A 23,461-nucleotide genomic window follows, 5' to 3' on the forward strand; every position below is an offset into this window, starting at 1 on the left:
TTTATCTTTATTTAATATAATTCTACATTTTAAATTTTAAAATTCAAAAATTGGATACAATGAAAATATAAAAATGTTAGTTTTCAAAATTTGCACGGTTTGGATCACGGAATTCAAAAACAATTTTCAGAAATAGAATTCGGGTTGTTTGCCACACGTATATTCATATTCTCAATAAATTTGAAAACATAAAACATAATCCAAATTGCTAACTAAATAGATCTTATATGTTATAAAGAAATTCCTTATTTTCGAGTATTTATTTTTCTAGTTGGTGGTAAGATAAAATTATTATTGCTTGAATGACATACCCTATATTAATAACAAGAAAATAAAAAGCAAATGACGTTTTTAGTTTATCGAATTCAATTATTAATTTTAAAAAATCAGAAAACTACAAGCTCAAAAAGAATAATAATAATAATAGGAAAAAAGTATTTGAAATATATTTTTTTCCTAAGGACGGTGGAAGATACACCAAGTTTTATACGTTGCACTCTCATCACATACATAAAAGATGAATTGAAATATTTAAAAAAATATATTATACAAATTATAATCGGACAATTTAATAGAATGAAGATAAGTACAATATGGGATGCACCTAAGTATGTTTCTTTATAAAACATAAAAGTTTGTCACATTACAACTCTTGATTGGATATTTGAATAAGTTGCATAAAGATAGATATAGTCTAAGATATAAGTATATTTTTAAAATTATAATTAAAAAATAAAATCTCAAAAGAAAATTAATAAATTTAAGGCTTGTTTGGATTGACATTTTAGGTATTTATAAACTTTTTTTTTTCACTTAGAAACATTTATTTAAATATTTAGAAAATCAATCTAAACATATTGATAAAAAAATTATCTTTGAATTTTTTGATAAAAAAAAATATATCTTTGATTTTCTTTATATATGTAGAGGACAAGTTTGATTATGCTACGATTCATTTTTAGAAATTCATGATTGTTTCCATTGAAATTTTTAATTATAATTTTCATTTTTGTTAAAAATATCCTTGAATTTCTAGTTAAATTTTAAAAATTAAAAAAATAATAAAGTTTATATATATTTTTTGGCTATTTTCAAAAATATAAAAAAAATAAAACCAAAAGATAACTAAAAGGGACCTAACTTATTCATTATTAGAAATAAAACACCATTATATATCTAGGTTATTATCGATAGTAAATAAATTATTATAGTAATTATCAAAGTTTTAGAATCATATCATCATATTGATCCATATGATCAATAAAGTTAACGATCTTTTGGAGGAGGTTTCTACTTTTTTAGCTGATATTATTTCAAATGATTCAGTTTTAAGAAGTCAACTTCATACATATTGTATGTGAGTTGAATAAAACTACTCATATTTTGGCTCGTCAAAGTTTATGTCAATTTGTCGAATTTCATCGGTTTGTTTTTTCTTATTTTCCAAATTGATTGTTACCTAGTTGTAGAACAAATTGTCGTAAATTTGTAGTCAATATGCCTATGTTAAGCAATGTTAAGTTCATGATCTATTAAAAAAATGTCATTAATTCAATAAAGGTTGCAACTTCAATTTTGCAAAAATTTAATTTCCAAAAAAAAAAAGAAAGAAAACTAGAAAAGTATAGGAATGTTAATCAGGTTTATGATTCTTTATTGGAATGTTTTCAAATAAAGGATAACGAGTTAACTTATTTATAATATAGTAAAATGACACTATCTATCTATAATAGATAGTTATTGTGGTCTATCACTAATAAATAGTGAGATTTATCTAAAATAATTACTCTTCTTTATCCAAATATTTTGCGTAGGGAAATTTCGGCCAACTGTCACAATAAATTTTTTGAATTTAGTATTAAAATAAAAAATGACTACATAATATGGTGTGAAAATAGAGTTATCACAAAAGGACATAAATAATGCATTTTCTTTCTGACATAATATGGTGTGGGTTGTTGATATGTTTGTGGAGAATTTGGTTATTTGACGGTGGAGATCTGTGCTAGAGTTAAAGGGTTGAAAGTTATTACCTCCCGAGGTCGATGCCTAATTATCATTGAGTTTGATAGTTTATCTGTGATGCAGTTATTAACAGATTAGAATGTCAATTTCATAAATGTATGTTTCTTGGTGGAAGAGATTTTAGAGATGAATAAGAATAGAATTGTGTGTCAATTCTGGCATATAAGGCGTTCGAAGAATTAGATGCATAGACCGTTTGGTTAAATGGTCAATGAGTGAGGTTTGTTCTCATATTTGGTGGAAGGATTTCCCGCTTTTGATCCGTCACTTTTCTGAGATGGATTTTTGTTGTTCTTGTCTCGATATATTCCTTTTGTATTTTTTCGTTTAAGGAAAAAAATAAAAAGATTACCATTTAAGTTTTGGTTAAATACAAATTTGTTCTTGAATATTGTTTAGGAGAATTTTGTCGAATCATCAGTTGAATTCTAATTTTTAAATCATAGGATTACATTTCTACATTTTTCTAACCAAAATAATTAAATTTGTAATTTATTAATCATGCTATAATTTAGAATCATTTTCTATATTACTTTTTTCTAATATAAAAGAAAGAACATAGGTCAATTATTATTTTTCTTAAAGAGAATTAAATTTAATATAATAATTAGGGGTGTTCAAAAAACCTGATGACCCGAAAAAAACGATCAACCCAACCCAACCCATGCGGTTTGGATTGGGTTATCAACTCATTTGGGTTGGGTTGAGTTCAAATAAATGAAAATTTTATGGGTTGGGTTGGTTCATGGGTTCACCTAATATAATCAAAACCAACCCGAATTTATTATTAATTTTAAAATATATTTTTTTTTGTTACTTATAACACAATTATTATATATATATTGATTTTAATTTTATTTAATTTCAATATCTTTTTAATAATTTATTCTTTAACAACTCTTAAAAGTAGTTTCTTTACACTCTAGAAAGAAAATTTGCACTATATAAATTGAAGTTGAATAGTTAATCTTAATTTAATATATGAAAATAATTAAATTAGATTTGTACATATTTACGTTTTGCTTCTTTTTAGAATAAAATTTTAAATAAATGATCCGATTAACCCCTGGGTTCATTTTTTAATAAGGATTATTTTGGTTGAAAAAATTTACGACCTGAACGATTGGGTTGGGTCTAAAAATTTATGGATTGAGTTGGTTCATGGGTTGAAAGACTTTTTAGACCCAACCCATGAACACCCCTAATAATAATTATGGGGTGAGAATCGAAACTTCAATTTCCAAAGAAAAAGTCATGTCAATTACAATTGAGCTAAACCTACTATGACATATATCGGTTATATCATTGTCCAATTTTCATTTTGTATTATTTATAAATCATGATTCTCGGTGATATACATTCTTTTTTTTCGTGAATTTAAAATTGTATCATTTCAACCTAAAAAAACAAAAAAAAAAAATCAACCAAACTCAAAACGCAACGTTTTGGAAGATTTGAAAGCAAAATTTACCAAAAGCATTACAGCTTATGGCCCACTAGAAAGAAGATTCTAACTTCAAACAAACAAAGTATAATTAGGTCAACTAATTACATTACACATTCATATTACTTTCTTTTGTTTTCTTCTCACGTGAAAATGAGACTTATATTGATGTGAAATTATTGCACTATTTTTTAAAATAAATTATTTATTTATCAATGTTAATTTATTAATAGATTAATATTAATTTCTCAATATAAACATATTTTAACTGACGTAAAGTTTACAATGACTTCGATGTTAGAGATTTTATCTACGAAAAAAGAAGAACCATATTTTAAGATATAGAATTAATCTTACTAATTTTTGTCATCGAGTATTTTTTTTTTTTTTTGGGTCAAACATCTTTATAAGAAAAAAGATCTCATGAAAGTTGTATGCTCCATATTTGTGGTGGTAATATCACAGTAAAGCTTTGTGGACTTTGAAGCCAAAAAGTTGTTGACTTGGAAAATAGAAAAATAATGTGAATTTGTCTAACTCTAATGCTAACTTAATTAGTTTAGTACATGTTGATTTTTAAATTATTTTAAATTTCTTTTATTTTTAAATTACTCCGATACATATTTTTAATTTTCAAAATCAAATTTAATTATATGAAAATGGTTAGGATTGATTTGGAATGGAATGGATATAATCACCATAAAATAACTTTTGGTACAGATTTAATGTTAGGGAGGGAAATAAAAGTATAAAACACTAAACTAATTAAGTTAGCATTCTCCATGAAAGTTGAATAAATTGTTTTAATTTATAATTTCTCTATTATATAAAAAAAAAAAAATTGATTTTATCATATGAAATTCTTGTGTGTTTTATGATTTTGGGATCAACAAAAATCATATTTAAAAGTGTAAAATGAAACGTTAAATAAAATTTGAATATTAATTAAAGACATGTTTTGGGATGATTTTAGAGAAATTAAAACTTGTTTATTTTGATACGAGGGAAAGAATAAAGATATTTATATGTACTGATTGTGAACTCTTAGAGGACTCGAATAGATTTGACCGTATCGATATATTTAATTGACATTTTTATACATTTTATCATTTACGAAAGGATTGGAAATAAGAAGTTTTATTAGCTAATTATGAGTATAGAAATGTAGAGTTAGAATTAATGGGGAAAAAAACAAAAAAGAGGACAAAATCAAATGTAGAATTTACAAGGAGCTATGAAAGATATATATTATGGTGTTGCCTCTTATGATAGAATTTGTGCAAGATCTAAATTGAAATATGAATATGAAATGCCTCTTCATGAGCATTGGTGGAAGAATCATCATATGAATGAACTAAGCTTACTTGAGAGTGAGAGAGTGAGTGAGTGAAAGATTGGTAGTACAAAATGCTTTTTATTATACTTGAAAGATATGGTCTATGTAGGAGGATCTAAGCTACTTGAGATAGTATAGAGTTTACTTTTAAATATCATTTTATTATTTTTTTTTTTTGTTAAAGATCTTTTTTTTTTTTTTAATTAAGTTGGATGGAAAAGCATTTAGCAAATAAGGAAGAATTTCCCAGGTTTATGAAGAAATGTTGTCTTTTAAATACAATGATTGTGGAGGTTTGAATCTTTGACTTCAATGACTTCAAAGGAAGAAGTATATGTCAATTGTTATTCAGCTAAACCCACATCGACAAAAAAAAAAAAAAAAAAAAAAAGACAGATAGAACAGAAAAATAATATAAAGAATCATGAAAAAGCGTAGGTCCTTGATATATGCATAATTTAATGCATCAGAGAGCTTAAAATACCGTTTTCTTTCACTTTTGCGGAAGACGTCCGCTAGACTCATTTTAGGATTCAATCTACCTTCTAGTAGTAACCGATCATCTTCTATAGGTATAGTTAATCGATTACCATCAATCTTGCATAACGGGCTTCAACAATCAAGAAGTCTTAATTAGGGTTTAGTGTTCAGGGTATACTTCCGTTTCATATATACATTCGAGGTGGGAGTCGAGATAAGGATCCAATTCCATGACTTTGTCTCATCTCAAAAAGGTTGTTTAAGTTAATAAGTTTAGCTTCTAGATTTTCACGTTTGTGTCTGCTTGGCCATATAAATTTAAAAAGCGTTTAATAAATCTATTTAAAAAGTGTTTAAAGTCTATCTAAAAAGTATTTAATAGGTCTTTCAACTTTCCATGTCTCTCAATTTTTAAAATGTCTAATAGGTCTTCCAATTTTCAATTTCAGGTACAATAGATCCTTAAAATATTTTAAGTTTTAAAAAATTAATCAACTTTAGATATAAAATAAGCAACAAAATATCAACTCATACACATAACAGACATTTTAACTTGTTAAACAAAGTACAAAATATTGATGTACTAATTTAAACATCAACATTTTATCGATATTTCCTTCAACAATTTTGCTAATCGATACTTCATCATTTGTTTCGACATCAATATTTTATACGTTGATTACACGCACACATACACAATGATATGAATCTAGATATTTTACTAAGAAAGTAGAAGAATGTGATTTAAAAATTCAAACTAGACGGCAAATCGTTTCCATTTTAATAGAAAAAGCCAAAGGATTCGAAAGTGAAATTAGAAGATATATTTCACTCTTTTTTCTTTTTTTCTTTTCCTTTTTATGTGTTTCTAAATCAATTGTTCTTCATCATTCCCTTTTTCTTTTTTTTTAATAAAAATTAAAATAAAATCTAACTCTTCAATCTTCATCCTCTTTTTATCCTCTTCAATTCTGGCCTCAAACGACTCACTGAGCTTCATCTCTCTCTCTCGCTCTCTCTCTCTCTCTGAATCGGAGCTTTGAAGCTCTCATTAATGGCGGCAACGAACGCACCCATCTTTGCATCTTCCTTTCAAACTTCTCTCGCCATAAGAACCCAACGCATAGGAGAATCATGTCCACAATCTGCTCGAACTCTAGGTAACTTAACTTTATTCCAAATTTACTACTTCCTCTTCTTTTTGCTTCATTTCATTCCATGGATTCTTCAGTAAATGGGGAATTAGAACCCAACTTTCTAGGTTTATAATACAAGATTGGGGAATCTGATTCGTGTTCTATCTACTCCTCTGGATTATGCAATGCTATGTTTAGACTTCGAATAAGCGATTTAAAGGAAATGGGGTATTGTAAAAGGGAATGAAACTTGTCGATATTAATTGAAGAGGAAATGCCATTCGACGATTTTGTGGTTTTGAACACGGAATCTCTTGATATGGTACCATTTTAAACTATGATTGAATCTAAAAACCAAACTTCAATACTTAAGGCCCCGTTTGATCATCTTATTTGAACAATGGTAACTTTATGATTTGAGATATCATTTATTTATTATCTATGTTACGTGGGATGTTTTATGGATACAAGCCTTTTTTTCCCTTTAAATTTGTGTTTGTTTTCTTACAATTTCAATTTCATGGTTTTCGCCATTCATAACCAAGCACTTCATTCTTCAATTAAATTCCAAAAACAAAAGTAAATTTTTAGAAACTATTTTCTTTTAGTTTTCCAAATTTTGCTTGGTTTTTTAAAACACTCTTTAAAAGGTAGAGAACAAAACAAAGAAGTCAATGGGTGGAAGTAGAGTTCTATAAGGTTTATTTTCGAAAAAAAAAACTAAATCGTTATCAAATGGAGCATAATCTTTTGTATATGTTTGACATAGTTAATTGTAGATCTCTGGTAGTTGTATCCATACTTGAGCAAGAAGTTTCAATTTTTTAAATTGAAGTTTATAAACATTACTTCTACCTACTTTTTATCAATATTTTCAAAAATCAAGTAAAGTATTGAAAACTATAAAAAGTAGGTCAGTTCAGTACCATTCGGTTTTTAGTTTTTTGTTATTGAAAAGCCTATAAATATTCCTTACACCTAAATTTATTTGCTTTGTTATATCTACTTTCTACTGGTATCTTCAAAAATCAAGCCAAGTTTGAAAACTAAAAATGATATTTTTTAATAACTTGTTTTTGTTTTTAGATTTGACTAAGAATTCAACTTCTTTACTTAAGAAAGATGAAAACCAAAAACTAAAAATTAAATAGTTATCAAACGGACCAAGTTATTTAAAATTTGTAATTTTTTTAAAGAATTTTTAGATGTTTATTTAAGAAAGGAGAGAATCATAGTAAGAAATGTAAGGAAATAAATGTCAAAAACTAAAAATTAAAAATGAATTCATTATCAAATGATCCTTAACTACTCGTCAGATGATGTTTTAAATTTTTGTTCTTTGCATTGTAATTCACTGAGACTTGAATAGAATAATGAAGAAATGTAGTGTTTCAAGTACAAGAAGGATTTTAGTCAACCTTGAATAAGAAAAAGAAGGAACCACTGATGGTACAATCATTTCACATCAGATCCTTTACTATTTCTGATGCAGGTTCTAATTTCTCCGGTTCGTCGTTGCCGAGATGCCTTCCGAACAATAAAGATGTCAGGTTTAGGATTGTGAGAAAGGTGAATGCTGCTGTGGCTGTTGAAGCATCGCCAACAGAGGAAATGAAAGAGTATGACTAAATAAATCTGTAACATTTCACTGTTGATGTTTTTAGTAGCCTAGATTTTCCCCTTTGTTTATTGCAAGCTTCTAAGAACCCATGAATTGAAGTTGTGGTTTCTCTGAAAACTCTTTATCAGGATCAAACTTCCATCTTGGGCTTTGTTTGAACTCGGAAAGGCCCCGGTGTACTGGAAAACTGTGAATGGTCTACCTCCTACCTCAGTAAGCATAATAGCACATGATATGGTTTATTGTGTTTATGTTTGTTGGTTCTTGTTGGTTATAATCTTAGAATGCTACATTGGTCCCATAATTTGATAGGGTGAGAAGCTCAAGCTTTTCTATAATCCAGCTGCGACCAACCTGGCTCCGAACGACGATTTTGGGATTGCTTTTAATGGTAATACCTGATATCCAGTCTTATATTATGGTAGTTAAAAGTCCATGCCTTGATCAATTTTCTGTTGTAAAACCATCAGATTCATTGTTGTAAAATGTCACCAGGAAACAAAATGAGCTTTTTTGTAGGCTTTACCTCATAAAATGCAGGCTTTCATGATTGAAGTCTGTTATGCTTTTGAGTTATATAGTAGCAGGCTAAAAGGACTTGAATCAGCTTCCTTTTTCTTTGAAGCTGCAATTTGAGCTGATTCTTCCATAATATTTGAACATGATGATGCAGGAGGGTTTAATCAGCCAATAATGTGTGGTGGGGAGCCAAGGGCAATGCTCAGGAAAGATCGAGGCAAAGCTGATGGACCGATTTATACCATCCAAATATGTATTCCGAAGCATGGTCGGTTGCGTTGCGAGAACATTATGTATCTTTATCTTCACTATTTCATTTTCCCTTAACTCATTTTCTTTCCTGACCTTCCACAGCTGTAAACTTGATCTTCTCATTTACGAACGGTGTCGATTGGGATGGTCCTTACAGACTGCAGTTTCAAGTTCCCAAGCCTTGGCAAAACAAACCAATCGACTTTTTCAATCAGGTAAGAATATGGTAGGAAACATTTCAAATGATAAATCAATGTCTACCTACATTTTCATGCTATGTTCAGCATAATGTAATAAGAATCCGATTCTCACATCGTACCGTAGGGTCTAGCCGAAGAGTTGAGTAAAGAAGGAGCTTGCGACAGAGCGATATTTCCAGACACAAACATTGTAATAACGAGATGTGCAATGATTGGTAATCTTACTGTGGAAGGGGTAAGGAAAATCTTTATTTTAGGAATTTCGCTGTCTAGTTTATAATCAGCATTTCTTGAAGCTCGGGCTGCAATTAATGAGACTGAACTATAAATAACAACTGCAGGGTGACCGTTGTGATCTCAATCTTGTACTAGGCTGCACAGATCCTAGCTCGCATTTATTCAACCCGCTTGCCAATGTAGATGATGGATCTTGTCCAATTGATACAGATACTGAGGACTAATACGCCTGCTGCTCATTTCTCTTGCACCTCATCCAAATTCGTGTCAAATGAGGCACTGCAAGGGCTTTTCTGCATATGTAAGAAGTCTCGTTGGATAGCTGTTTCGACATCATTTTAGCCAAGTTGATCGTAGTCCATTCCACCAAGCAGGAAGCAATTTTGTATCTTCTACTGGTACATGGAAAAAGAACCCATCCCATTATGTATAGTTTTAAAGAAAACTTCATGAATACATGAATTCAAATTGATTATTATTACTGTTAGTCTGTACAGCTACAAATTATTAGTGGCTTTTGAAGTTGTGTTTGTACTGTCCACACCACCCACCATCAGTCTAATTTACTATAAAAGTAAATAAATAAATAAAATTACCTTTCTTGCCTTGGGGAATGCTTTCAATTTGTGTCATTCTTCACTGTTGAAATTTTTGCTTGTCGATTTTGTTTCTATCAAAACAAATAGATTAAATAATTCTTAGTTCTTGTGTTAGTTTATTGTTTCAAAAGATATTAACGAGTTAAGAACAGAAAATGATTACTTAACTTGATTCTCCATTGTTCTAATTCAAATACAGAAGCCTCGTAAAATCGACGAGCCATTTAAGAGCTTACCATGTGGGACAATCATTTTTTTCTGTTCGGAAGGGAAGGAATATCAAGAAATCATCTTATCAAAAGCTAAAATAATCAATAAGAATTTACAAAACTAGATTTTACAACCTCTAGGATTTTATATCCTCTTCTTAGGCTACACATTACATCTATTACAGAGTTGTATTAGTACAAGGTTCCCATCCTTAATCTGTAAGGACACATACACACGGATTTATTTAATCTTCAAGTGAAAGTATCCTCACGATCTCCTTCCGCCGTTTCACCCTCCTCTAAGTTACTGAACTCTAAAAAATGGGTAGGACGGTGATCTTCGTGATAGTACTCGCGTGGCGTTCCGAGTTTTACTCCATACTTCATGCCTGCTGTATGCTTCACCCCCATGAAGTTGTAGTTCCAGGGACCATTATCAGGAATCTAAGAACAGAAGGCAATCGAGATTCAAGTATCAGTGCCCACTCCTCCACACAAGGAAAAGTAGGTATACAAAATATTCTAGGAGAGAGACTTTACCATGTAGAAACCAAAGAAGCGATCGCTGAGGAGCATCTGCACCTTCTCATAATGAGTTGGGAGGTACCCATGTGGATTGCTTCCAGTGTCCTTGTTTACACGTCCCCACTCGTAACCCGATGGGGTTAGCTTATACGCAGTTAGCGAGCAGGAACCAGGAGTAAAACTACAGGTTAAAATGATACATTTTTCACCATCCCATTGTTTGTTGTTCTCTAAGACTTTAGCATGATTTGTGAGATCCTGCAAGAAATGGAACGAAAACACCAATTAATAAGCAAAGCTTACTTATAATGCCATCATGATCTGGCACCCCTACCGTAAGATGGCTATTTAACATAAAAGATGACAAGTTGAAAATGGAACCTGCGGTGACAACTGAGGAAGCTCATTTGGCTGCGTATGCATCCATCCCAACGGCTCTAAATCATTCAAAAAGTCGTGCTCAGGAAGTGCTGTAGGAAGATTAACTTGCTGGTGTGTCCCCCACTGGGGTGGCATTACAATACAACGGATTTCTTTAACCTGAGGGTTATCTGGGGGGCTTATTCCATACAAATATCCAGCTATTTGAGTCCGCAAATCTGCAATGCAGATGAATTTCTTCAAGATATTCTTTGGCATGATGTAAGTGTATCCAGTTTCCTGTATAACCATTGTGATTCAAAAGTCAGACCCCCACCCCACCACCAAAAAAAAAAAAAAAAAAAAAAAAAAAAAAAGAGAGAGAAGTGAACATTACAATCTCGTTATAGAAAGAGAGGTAAAATGTTAGTTCTTACCTTTATATCTTCTGAATTTACGTAAATATGATTCACGCGAAGATAGAGATTAGTGGCTGATATTGCTCTCACACGCCAATCAGTTTTGGATCCAAATGCAGCCTGTTCATATGGACTTGTCGTTGTGACGATGAGCTCATCACCATGCACATTTGTAGTCCTTGTCGTGACTGCTGTTAGTTGACTTGCTTCTTTGGCCTGAAAGAAAAGTATTTGGATGAAACACAACAATGAACATAAAAAAGAAAGAAACTGCAAGAGAAAGAATACATCATTTTAACCACCAATCACATGGTAAATAAAGTACCTGTTTCTCAATCTCAGCTATCTGTTGCCTTTGTTGGGAGGGTGGAGTGATCTCAGCTCCAAGAATGATATCACGAATCTCAGATTGTGTTAGGGCCGATGTGTTCACATTGTTCTTCTTAGCATAATCCGACAAAATAAGATCTCTTAACGCAACCTCAACCTATACATTGGCCAAAAAAAAAAAAAAAAAGCGGTCAAGCTACATCTGATAATTGTAAAAGCATAAGATCCCATTCATTAAATAATTTGAAAGATTAAGAATGAAATGGGTAGAGATAAATATAACAGATGAGGGATGTAAAAATGAAATTACCTTCATCCATTGGTCATCTGTGAGAGAAGGCCAGATGTGGTGGGGTTCTGTAATAATTGTTTTGTCTGGCTTTAGCAACATTTTAGCTTTTTCATTATTCACATGAAGAGCACGCAAGATCAGAATTAGACGAGAAAATGCTGTATATGATGAAATACTCTTCAACCAATCATCATAAATATTGAAGAGAACCATCTGGGGCTCAGTAGCCTTCAAAATCAAGTCACCAAATTTCTCAATCTTCAAACATGCCTGGAATGGGAGTTGCAGCTCACTTCCTTTGATAACTATATTGGGGAAATCGAGCAAGTGAACCTCCAATGGATCAAGCATTCCTTTACGAGTCACAATAATTTGTTTTGGCTGTTCTTCAACTGGTAAAGATCGTACAAGAGCAGCAACTTCTTCTGCTGTTTTCCACTTGGCCAACTGACCAAGACGCTTCTGTCCAGCCCACACACTAGTATGGATAACCTGTAAAGTCCAAGTAATAAGTTAACAAAACTAACTGGAATCAAATAGAGAGAAGTACCCACTAAAGAGAACAAACCTTCAAAAATAGTTGCCCGGTCCTTGGGTTGAAAATAAAAATGGCACCATTGATGGGTTTGGTGGTAAGATTTCCTTCAAATGTCTTGTGAATTGTAACACGATACACATTAGTATCATCAACAAACCATATTATTTGATTGCTGAAGATCTCTCCATAGTTTTGTGATGATAAATACGGTTCTGTAGGCTCAGAAGAGTATAACTGCAAACCTTTGCGTATACGCTCCCTCAGAACATACAAGGCTGGATTTGACTGTACAAGACCAAGTAATTCGTGACAAACATTCTCACAAGTCAACAAGACTCACGACCAAGAACTCTTTTTTTATATATATATAAGAAACAGAGATGTATGTTCATCAAAAGAGCAAAAAAGGACAGCCTAAGGGCAGAGGGTTGTCGAAACCCCTCCCACGGACCAAGAACCCTACATATGAATAGATAATATCATACCTTCATGATCTTGTTCATTGCTTGAGCCAATAGTGGTTTTGATCCAGGAAACCAGTTTCCAAATGCAGAATGTAAGTTATATGCAAGATCGATCCCAATCATTACACCTGAAAATAACCCATGGCTGCTTAATTTATACAGCAAAAGTCGAACATATACACTAGGAAAGAAGCAAAAATCAAAATTTTACCAGTGGGAGATGGATATATAGACATATTGTCTGTAGTGTAGTCCATGAATTTGGCTCGCGTGTAACGCTCAATATCGTGAGAATCATAATCCCCCCACCGAAGCTGCACATCAATCCAGTACTTGTTACTTGGTTTTTGATCGAAAACGTCCTTGGACTCAGCCACAAGACTAGGCTTCGACATTGGCCATCTATGGGCAGCAAAGAGTAGAATATCAGCACAAGAGCTGTTCATTTTGTAACTTTTCCTCGGATGGATTGTTTCTTTCTGAACAGTTTCAATTTCCAAAGCATCCAACTCCTGGTCCAGAACCTGACAGAGATCCATGACAACACTCTCATGGATCTTCTGCCACAAATGAGCTCGGAAAATCTGAATGAGGGAAATTTTCAAAGTCGGGATCTTTCCATGCATGAAGATTCCAGTTAGATCTAATTGCACTTGAAATCCCACATAAACATTTGCCCTGTTTATGGTAGGTGACCACCAAAGAGTAAACCTACGGTTAGGAATCTGGTTAAGCCCCGATCTCTGTGCATTGGTCAGCTTTTTGTACTTCATGGATTCCTCAAAACCAGATGCCTTCTCCCAGAAGAGACCCTCCCAAGTTGGGAAGCTGAAATCAGAAAACAAGAAAACTAAGCCACATACACTCCATTGATGAAATTAACAATTGTTCATATATTACTAAGCCTTTCAAATGAAATGTATCAACCATCACTTTCTTTCATCAGTCTTTTACACCAAGTCTAATAAAAAAAATATCAGTGTGGTGAAAATTTATGGTCTAGACTGAAGGAATCTGAAGGGGGAAAAAAAGCATTTACAGCAATAAATTACTCCAAATCAAGAAGAAAACTTACTATGTTCCTTTGAATAATGTGTGCTCAAGAATCCCCTCAACACCTCCAAGTGCTTGAATGACATCTGTTCTATAGTTGTTCAGGTTCCACAATTTCCCATCATGTCTTTGGTGCGTCCACCAGAAAGGATTTTGTTTCAAGACCTGGTATTGTTTAAAATCTGTGCGGACCCTCCATCCTTTGTCATAAGCCAAAGTGTGGCGATCTTTTTGAAATAAAGTATTGATTCGTGGTATTCCCCTGTCCCAAGAATCCTATATAACACCATCAACATAAAATTTAAAATGCTTATTGGCCTTCATAACTATAATGTGAATTCTTTTTATTCAGTTAGAATCTAATGCAAGACTCCCTTAAAGGACTTCTATACCCCAAAATGAATAAACCCAAAAATAAGAACATAATGGAAGACAGAAGAAAATAGAAATTACTTCCAAATCTTCAAGTGTCAATCGCCTATTTTGTGCCTGAGCTTCTTGCCTCTTCAAAGCATATTCAGCCCAAACCCGTTGTGAATCTATGAACTCACTTTCCCAAGGCTGTAAAATAATTGAAAAGTTCATCAAATGAAGGCAAAATATGAAGCACATTTTTATATACACAGCATATCACTGGATGGGAAATGAATATTACCTGTATATATCGGTAAAGGTTAGGAATAAGCTGATCCTCTTCGTGGCTCATTCCACTCCTAAAATGGGTTACACCAACATCTGTTTGCTGACTGTACCGAAGATCACTTTGTGGGATCAATATGTGACCCATAGATAACATGCCAAGGCCTCCAATTTCCTTGGGAGTATAGAAAATAACTGGAGGAAACCTGAAACAATAACAAAGTTCATTAAAATGTTCATTTTTGTCTTCAATATAAAACAAAACTGCAAATAGGAAATTATTTTACCTGCTGGGCATCTTCGAATTCAGCCCGATCTTAATACGAGTTTGAATTTTATTTTCACATTTGACCAGCAAATCTAGCAGTTCTTGTGTGTGAACAGTTGCCTCACGGAAGTAAGTCATGAGACCTATCACAAAAAGGGATAAAAGAGGAACATTGAAGTCAATTTACACTGAGTTGATGAATCAACGAGAATGTTAACATTGCCTCCCAACCCCAAAACAAAAAAGAAACGATGGTCAAAGCTGTACCAATCAGAGCAGTATTCCATTTGTTGACAATTTTTGTAAATGTTGTGGACCCTGAAGACATAAGAATTTGCCTAACACGATTTTCAAACACCTTCATGTGTTCGTCATCAACCCTCAAGAAGGCTACAGCTGTTCTTTCTTTCGTCTGTTCATTCTGCAGATTCCAAACTCCGTCTTTTGTGTTGCTGAATGCTTCCTGAGTCATTCTAATCTTGGGAAGTATCCGTACTTCAAACCCACACCTAACGTCATATAGCGAAGTATCAATGAATAGAGGACATTAATTAATCAAACAGAGACAAGATACAATTTGAAATTTTCACAAATACATTTGAAATGCTGCAAAATTGTAAGCTTCCAGTTATTAATCTTGGTGTATATTACTCGATAAAATATTAGGGAACAGAAAAAAAGGAAAAGTTGAAACACAAAGAATAAATTAACAAAATAGGGAAACATATAAATGCAAAGCGGGGTAAAAGAACAAAACAAGAGATGCCTACATGCTGAAAAGCAGGTTCGGATTGTCCTTGCTATAAACAGAGACAAAGCTGTTCTCCCATTCTAAAGTTGTGATACTGCGAGGAAGCCGATTCTTCATATCCCAAAAAACACTTCTTCCAAGGTTGACTGAAAAAAGGGGGAAATTCATCATCGAACTAACTAAATAAATAAACAAATACAGGCGTGTGTGTGTGGGTGGGTGGGTGTGTGTGTGTGTGTGTGTGAGAGAGAGAGAGAGAGAGATGGTGGAAGATAATGTTTCTTATTCATAGTGATCAAGGATATCGTAAATTAAAGGCATGGATTGTACCATCATGTTTCATGAGCCTCATTCTTGCATCTCTTGGCCAGCATTTCTTGTTGTTATATCCAACCATATTTTCATTATTTGGATCGGGGTGTTCAGTGAGATATCTCTGAATAAGGTCTCGAGCCTCCTCATGAGAAAAGCGGAATAAGATATGTACTTTGTCTATATAACGAGAATATAACCGTATTGGATGCCGGGTCTCCACCTCTGTGTCCCAATAAGTAATGAATTCATTTGGCATCTGTGGTGGGCCAGCAATTTCACTGGCTCGGGTCAATCCGAGAAGCAACAGATCAAGCACAAGTCCATAATATTGAACAACAAACGAAGCAAACTGAAGACCACGTATTAAACCATATGAATTAGTGTGGCTCATGTCTTTGTAAGACAGGACAACGTTATTCTTTGCAGTGACATAATCAGCAATATTATGGTCAAGAACCAAACGAAGAAGCCTGCACATATTCAAGAAAACAGGATGAGTATATAGTTCAAGAAAAATGGAAATTCCTTTGAACTCATTCAGTCAGCAAATCAGAAACGTAAAGGACGCTCACCTATTTAACATCGTTAAATCTATCTTCTCAAAGAACTTTTCAAACTTTGTCTGAAGCATCACAACACATTGTCCGTCACTTGTGTCCCATATACCTTGTAGATTGTTAATACCCTGACACCACTTATAGACCAAAAGAGGTGGTGGTTCTGAATCCGCAGGCTTTATCCAATTGGGAAACAAATGTCGCTTGTCACCTTCATACCATAGATACTGGTCAAGATATGCATCCGTAATCTTCTCTAGAGGCTCGATCTCATAAACTGGTATGAGATAACTGTATAGATCCATAAACTCTATGCCAACCTGCAAAAGTATCATATCAGTACACATCGATAGACAGGTGACAGATATTCATAATTGGTTAATCATTACTGCAAATAAAAGAAGAAATGAAGGCTTACCTCTTTGAAGGCACGTTGTGTGAGCAGGTGACGCTTAATACGAGATAGTGCTTCATGTGGATTATCATAAGCTTGTTCAATGAGACCTAATTCCTCTCGCTGGAGTTGATTTAACCTCACAGCCACACTGTAGGATTCCTTTAACCTCTCCAAGGCAAGGATCAGTAATTTTGTGTCATGCTTGTAAGACAATGGAGGGAAAGGAATAGGAGAGAACTTTCTTGACTCCAACCAATGTACAGTCGTTGAGTAAATGGCAACCGCTTCTTCAGGTGTGACATATGGACCATCTTTGAGATAATTATGTTGTCGTTCCTGCAAGATGAGAAAGGAAACTAAGAACACTTATAATCGTAATATATTAGAAGACCATAGCTAAGGCCAAGAAAAATATTCACAGCAGAAATATTACCCTAACCAATAGAACAAGAACAAGATGAAGCCAATTAAGAAAAGAACAAACCTGCTCAGCCTTTAGCCACAAACGTGTAAGTCTTCCAAGATTCTTCCTACAAACGGTCTTATCAACTGTAGCACCTCTTCTTATACGTTCACGATTGTAGTGAGCAACATTCGTCCACCAATCAGCTTTTGATTTGACATAACGAAGAATCATATTTTCAATAGGAACTGGCAAACCAGGAACCTGAAGAAAACCCCAAAGGGTAATGAATATCTAGATGGAGGGAACATGGGAAAGAAATGGAAGACAAAGTCCAAAAGCAGATGAGTACCTTCCAAGGAATATTTGCTTTCCAACATCGCCATGCCTCACTTAGGTGCTGGAGGATAGTGCGAGCTTTATTTTGCTTAATTCCCTCTGCAGAAACATTATACATATTTAGTAAATGATAGAAAACGGCAGTTGAACACTGAGAAATTAATAAAGCAAGCAACACATGCTCAAGAGACAAAAATATAAATCTGAACTTTGTACCAGGCATAGCATCAAGAACATCATGCATGACTGCTGCTCGGAGTTCCAAATCAAAATGACTTTCAACACGCTGTTTAGTGACAGTCTTTGCCACTCCTTTTGAATGTCTTCCTTCAAATTGGCGAGCAAGCAAATTTCCTAGCCACCGTTCAAGGAGAGGGACTATACCACGGAGGAAAAATAACCAGACTCTCCACATTGGCGCCCAAAATCCACAACCAGGCCCTTTTCCCACTGGACCAGTATTGAAGCGATAGTATATCAAGTGCTTCAAATCTTTACACATTCTAATTTGACGCATAAGTCTGTACTTGTACCTGTACATTCCAGTGAGCTGCCCAACATGTGAAAATATATACTGTAGACCATCAGCCAATTGAAATGCATCGACATTGCCCAAACGGAACTGAACATTAGCATCAACAACAAGCTTTGTCAATCGCAATATTTCACGACAAAGGTGAAAAGCATTTCCAAACCGTGACTTTTTACGTTCTTTGGTGGTTAGGGTCTTCACTGGCTTCAGATTGAAGTTATAATCAAGGTGAAGATAGTTCAAATTTTTTCTATGAATCAATAGGTTTAGCATGTTGTACCCCTGCTTACAAACTTGCAGACCTGCTTCAACCCAATCAAGTTCGGTCGTCTGGAAAAATTTGGTTGCTTGAAGTGATCGGAATAAATGCTTCTTCTTCTGAGCTTTGGGTGGCCTATGATGCAGCTCATTCAACACAAAGCATTTCAACAACTTCTGATAGCTAACCCTAACCTTAACAGGATATGATGGAGGACTGCACACAATGTAATTAGAAGAAATCAGAAATTTGAAATGACTAAAACAAGTTAATGAAATTTACAAAAATATACACCATACCAGTGTTCCTTGTACCACTCTGAAACCAGGGGAATATCTTCAGCCCGGCGCGTTCTACCAGATCTCATGTTAAAAGGGCGTGGAGCAAACAAAAGAGAGATCCCAGCAGCTGTGGTGTCTGTATAAAGTTGAGTATCCTTCAAAAAAGGTTCAACACCCTCTGGCAACTCAAAATCATCATCATCTTCATCGTCATAAGCTCTCTTTTCACGGCGATCTTTATTGGTGCTGGTAATTGGATGTATTAAAGGATCATAGTAAAATGCTGGTAAGTCAGGATCTTCAGTCTTTATATACATGACCATAGGAGTGTGATATAAACCAAGCTTTACTTTTCTTGGCCTGTTGTTGTAAAGGTGAGGAAATGCTATCCTATACTCCGTTCTAAGAGGTGATCGTATTATGAGTTTGTTAATGTCATTGAACTCATTCCAGTCTTCATCCCCCTTCTCCATGTCACGATACAATGGCTCAAACTTCGGGCCACCTAAAGAAGCACCATAGATTACATAAATTATGAAAACTTAGCAACAAATTTTAGTACAGAGATGTCTGCAGTTCCAAGAACCCCTAAAACTAGCATGGCTTTGAACTCGCAAGAAGATAGCAAGACAAATAAATTTGACGTTGCATGGTACACATTACAATGAATGTATCAAGGTTCATATCTTTTCTAAAGCAATTACTACATCATGTCTACTTGCAACGGCTGTAAAAAGAAAGCATCAAGCTAAGGAAGTAAATGCCTAACAGAATCCTATTTTGGTGACTATAAACCAAAACTATAGATTCCACAGGAAGTTCAATGAATAGTGTGATGTTGTCCAATAAAATAGACGACAGTTCATCCAACAGCTCCAAACATTCAACTTTCAAGTGAGATCAAGACAAACTTCTTTAACATTACATATTCACAGCTGCATGTGTGCTTTGATTTGACAAAAAGCTTCAATGAATAAAGTGATACTATCCAATGAAACAGTCGGCAGTTCGTTTAACAGCTTTATACATTCAAGCGATCAAGACCATCTTCATTAACATTGTGTGTGTGTGTGTAAGTGAGAGAGTGTGGGTGTTAGTGCAATTTTATATTTGTATAAACATAATATTAGAAAAAGAATGATAACAAAAAGGTGTACCTGGTATGCACATGTTTAATGCTTTCGCTGTAAAAAAAGACTCCATATCAAACAAGTAGAAATAATTGCGATCAATTAAATCGGAGAGTAACTGTCCAGCTAGCCGATGAAGAGTTGCCATGATTGGAAGGGAAAGATGCCATTTCCGGTAACTTGGACCATTGATAAGCTTTGTTTTGACAAGAGGCTTATGGTCGTAGAACCAAGTGTAAACTGCAGAATCCTCCTCTTCATCCAACTCTAACTGAATTGGTTCCAAAGGATCAACATCAAGCAAATTATCAGCATAATCTAGTGGAGGTTCCTCATCATCAAATGGTGGAAAACGCATTCTCTTGAAATGTCGACGATCTCTCTTCTCTCTTCTCATCATAATCCACATGGTTCCCCACTGACAAATAAATAAATGATCAAGAGGACAATCACGAATAGTATTGCTACTGGCACAAGCATGAATACATAGATAATAATCATCCTAGTTTTGATCCAAAAAGTTCATATACAACATTAGCCACTGCAGCAATAATCTGGGAAAAAAGGAGAAAGAAAAGTACCTGAGCCAAATATATAGGCTCAACCACCCATGGTATTTCATTTACAAATGTGATTGCTCCAGTAATATGATAAAGAACCTTCACATCACGAACCTGTAAATGCAAGCTATTAAGGATCAAGAGAATAAGAAGAAATATAGTTTCCAAACAATCACGAATTATAAAGGCAAAGGATACCTGCTCCCAGGGCATCGGCATGTTTTCAAGCAGCTTGTAAACTGCATGTGGAACAAACTTTAGGGCACCAAGATAAACACGTTTATCATGGCGATATTTTTTTGAGGACATGTCCCCATGATCTCTGCCAAAGTGAAGATAAAAATTAGATACAATATGAATACTCAGCATACTCCAACCCATATTTACAGATAATTGTTTCATGATGACAACAGAAACTCCTTTAATTTTATTTTATTTTTGGTGAAACAGAATAAAGGAGTTTCATTAATGCAGAAAATTAAGCCCCTACAAGACCGAATAGGAAACAGCAAAAATAAGTGAATTCCATAAATCACCCTGAGAAAATTCAACCTCACAAGGCATAAGAGGTTCTTTGATTCCTTTACAACTAAATTTCCCTGAGACTACCACCGCACCAAATAAGGTTTTTCTTCTCTTTGGAGGACGACAACAGAAACCTAAAGAAACTAATATTACATTACTGTATGCCATATACCAAATAGTTTCATTTCGAAAACAAAGAAGATATATCATGATATATAACTCATAATGCTCATATGGAGATTGGACAGCATGAGGCCTGAATTCTTCAATAGTTCTTCAAATTAATCTAACAAGCAGAATGGTGGATTTGAGACATCGATTCGTTGCTAGTAATATGCACTTCATTAGGCAAAATAAATAAATAAATAAATAAATAAAACATCATTTATAAGATGGTAAACGTAACCTCACTCTTGAAGTAAAAAAAAAAAAAAAAAAGGAAAAAAAAAGAAAGAAACGAAAGTACCACATCAAGAGGCATAAGAGTTCATCCCTCGAAGCAGTTAACGCACAACGAACAACGCCGAAATTTCTTTTTAATTTCTTTAAATTTCAAGAAATTTGAAGTTCTATGGACTTTCCAGCAAGTTACTTATTGTGTGGAAAACGTGAAAAATCTTGCCCATGAAGTGAGATTACAATACCAAACAATAAACAAAAGATTATACGTTGGAATGGTGGAAACACCAAGAAACAACTCAGAATTATCAAAACTAAAAGACTAACAAACCGCCTTATTAATATTCAGAACACTTTCAGCAAAGCTAAGTTGATTTGAATATTTCATTAGCTCACCCAAGAAAACGTAAAAAGGAAAAAAAAAAATGGAAATACGCCAGTTATCACGTTGGAAGAAAGAAGAAAAGAATTCAAATATTCAGAACAGTTTTTCATAACTCACCTAATGATCTTCCTAACATGCTCACGGGGCATATCCTCCTTCTGGGTTTCAACAAACCCAAACTTCCTTTTATCACTGTACCGCTTCGAATTCAGCTGCTGCCATTTCCTAGCTTTCTCCTCGAGCTTGGCCTCGGCCTCCGCAGGAGAAGGCAACACCGTGTACGAAGGCTGTGCAGCAGGCGGTGGTGGAATAGAAGACCCACCAGTACCCGGCGGCGCAATCTGTCCATTGTTCCACATATTGAGACGCCAAGATAAATCTAATCTAATAATTGAGACCTCGAAACTCCAAACGTCCGATCGGGTCCAGATATGAAAAGCCTATACAAGAGGAAAATGTGTTCGCTGGTAAGAGAAAGAAGCTTTTGAAGCTTCTTCAATGGCGGTTTCTAGGGCTTTGGGGGGTTAAGCTCCCTTGCCCGCTCAGTGGAAGCGAGACTAACGGGTGAGGAATACGAAAGATGAGTGACTAAAAGAAAAAGACTAAACTGGAGCAAATCGGGTCTTGAATCCTTTATATTCGTTAAATTACGAACCGACCCTTGAGTTTGTCGGCTTTTAAAATGGGCCTTAATGATGATTATAGTCTTGTTGGGCTTCCACAGTTCTATAAAAAGCCCAGCCCATTAGAAGTAAAATGAAAAATAAGAAAAAAAATTTGCGGTGAGCGTGGATCGAACACGCGACCTTCAGATCTTCAGTCTGACGCTCTCCCAACTGAGCTATCCCCGCAATTTGTCTTGAGATTTACTTAATTTAATATCTAAATTATATGCAAGGCAAGCTTATTATCAACAACTTTTTACATTTACCGGCGGTGATGGATTAAATTGTAAAACTAATTAATATTAGGGTGTTAATATGCTGAGTTTGGTTAGAACATTTTTCAAACTCAATTCAATCTTCTATTTGAGTTGAGTTTCTTGAGTTATTCGTATGATTATTTAAATTTTTGTTTTTTAAGAAAAATAACGTGTTAATGTGTAAAATAATTCGTTTAGGTATTTTCGTTTATAGAAATGATTAGCAAATCAATTTTAATTATATTATGAAAAAAATTGTTTCTATAGTATAGAAAAAATTATTTTAAATAATTGGTGGATAATAAATATTCTAAAAAATGAAACCAAGTAAAATTAATATATATATATATATATATATATATATATATATATATTGGAAGTAAAAAATATTTTTTAATATTAATAATAAGTGTGGGTTGACTCAAGTTATTTTGGATGAATTCATGAACCAACCAAATCCATAAAATTTTCATTTATTTGAATCCAACCCAACTCAAACCATACGGTTGGGTTGATCTACATTTTCGGGTCATCGAATTTTTTTAACACAAATATCGAAACATTAAGGGGTGTTTGGGGCAAGGACTATCTTAGTACTATAACAACCACCTATTGTCGCAGTAAATACTATTTCAAAATCTCCAATTAGCTCAATATTATTTCAAAATCTCTATTTACTACAATATTTACTATTTGTTACAGTTTTTACTATTTTACATTCATCATTTTTTTATTATTTGCTACAATATTTACTATTTTC

The 23,461-nt window shown here is 33.7% G+C and overlaps 2 protein-coding genes and 1 non-coding gene across 3 annotated transcripts; 1 reads left to right on the plus strand and 2 right to left on the minus strand.

Annotated features, from left to right (window-relative positions):
• Positions 1-5,990: 5,990 nt before the first annotated feature.
• On the plus strand, positions 5,991-9,857 carry PIFI (post-illumination chlorophyll fluorescence increase). Its single transcript, XM_039041071.2, has 8 exons — positions 5,991-6,445; positions 7,914-8,040; positions 8,171-8,255; positions 8,355-8,433; positions 8,716-8,829; positions 8,916-9,028; positions 9,138-9,248; positions 9,355-9,857. Exons 1-8 carry the CDS (start codon positions 6,340-6,342, stop codon positions 9,472-9,474), a joined length of 855 nt encoding a protein of 284 aa, XP_038896999.1. The 5' UTR covers positions 5,991-6,339; the 3' UTR covers positions 9,475-9,857.
• Positions 9,858-10,128: 271 nt separating this feature from the next.
• LOC120085181 (pre-mRNA-processing-splicing factor 8A) lies at positions 10,129-22,395 on the minus strand. Its single transcript, XM_039041070.2, has 26 exons — positions 21,897-22,395; positions 20,669-20,792; positions 20,492-20,584; positions 19,938-20,328; positions 18,799-19,285; positions 17,925-18,715; positions 17,722-17,807; positions 17,451-17,633; positions 16,988-17,302; positions 16,585-16,889; positions 16,028-16,482; positions 15,717-15,843; positions 15,214-15,455; positions 14,966-15,089; positions 14,695-14,884; positions 14,493-14,600; positions 14,062-14,315; positions 13,198-13,814; positions 13,008-13,114; positions 12,553-12,807; positions 12,003-12,476; positions 11,688-11,849; positions 11,381-11,578; positions 10,965-11,243; positions 10,599-10,841; positions 10,129-10,502 (listed from the first exon to the last, which is right to left on the minus strand). Exons 1-26 carry the CDS (start codon positions 22,136-22,138, stop codon positions 10,311-10,313), a joined length of 7,044 nt encoding a protein of 2,347 aa, XP_038896998.1. The 5' UTR covers positions 22,139-22,395; the 3' UTR covers positions 10,129-10,310.
• A 162-nt stretch (positions 22,396-22,557) lies between these two features.
• TRNAF-GAA (transfer RNA phenylalanine (anticodon GAA)) lies at positions 22,558-22,630 on the minus strand. Its single transcript has one exon. It is a non-coding gene; the product is annotated as a tRNA-Phe (tRNA).
• Between the last annotated feature and the right edge of the window lie 831 nt (positions 22,631-23,461).

Source organism: Benincasa hispida, chromosome 9 (assembly GCF_027475165.1).
Source record: "Benincasa hispida cultivar pf3 chromosome 9, pf3_genome.v1.1, whole genome shotgun sequence".
NCBI classification, from domain to species: domain Eukaryota; kingdom Viridiplantae; phylum Streptophyta; class Magnoliopsida; order Cucurbitales; family Cucurbitaceae; genus Benincasa; species Benincasa hispida.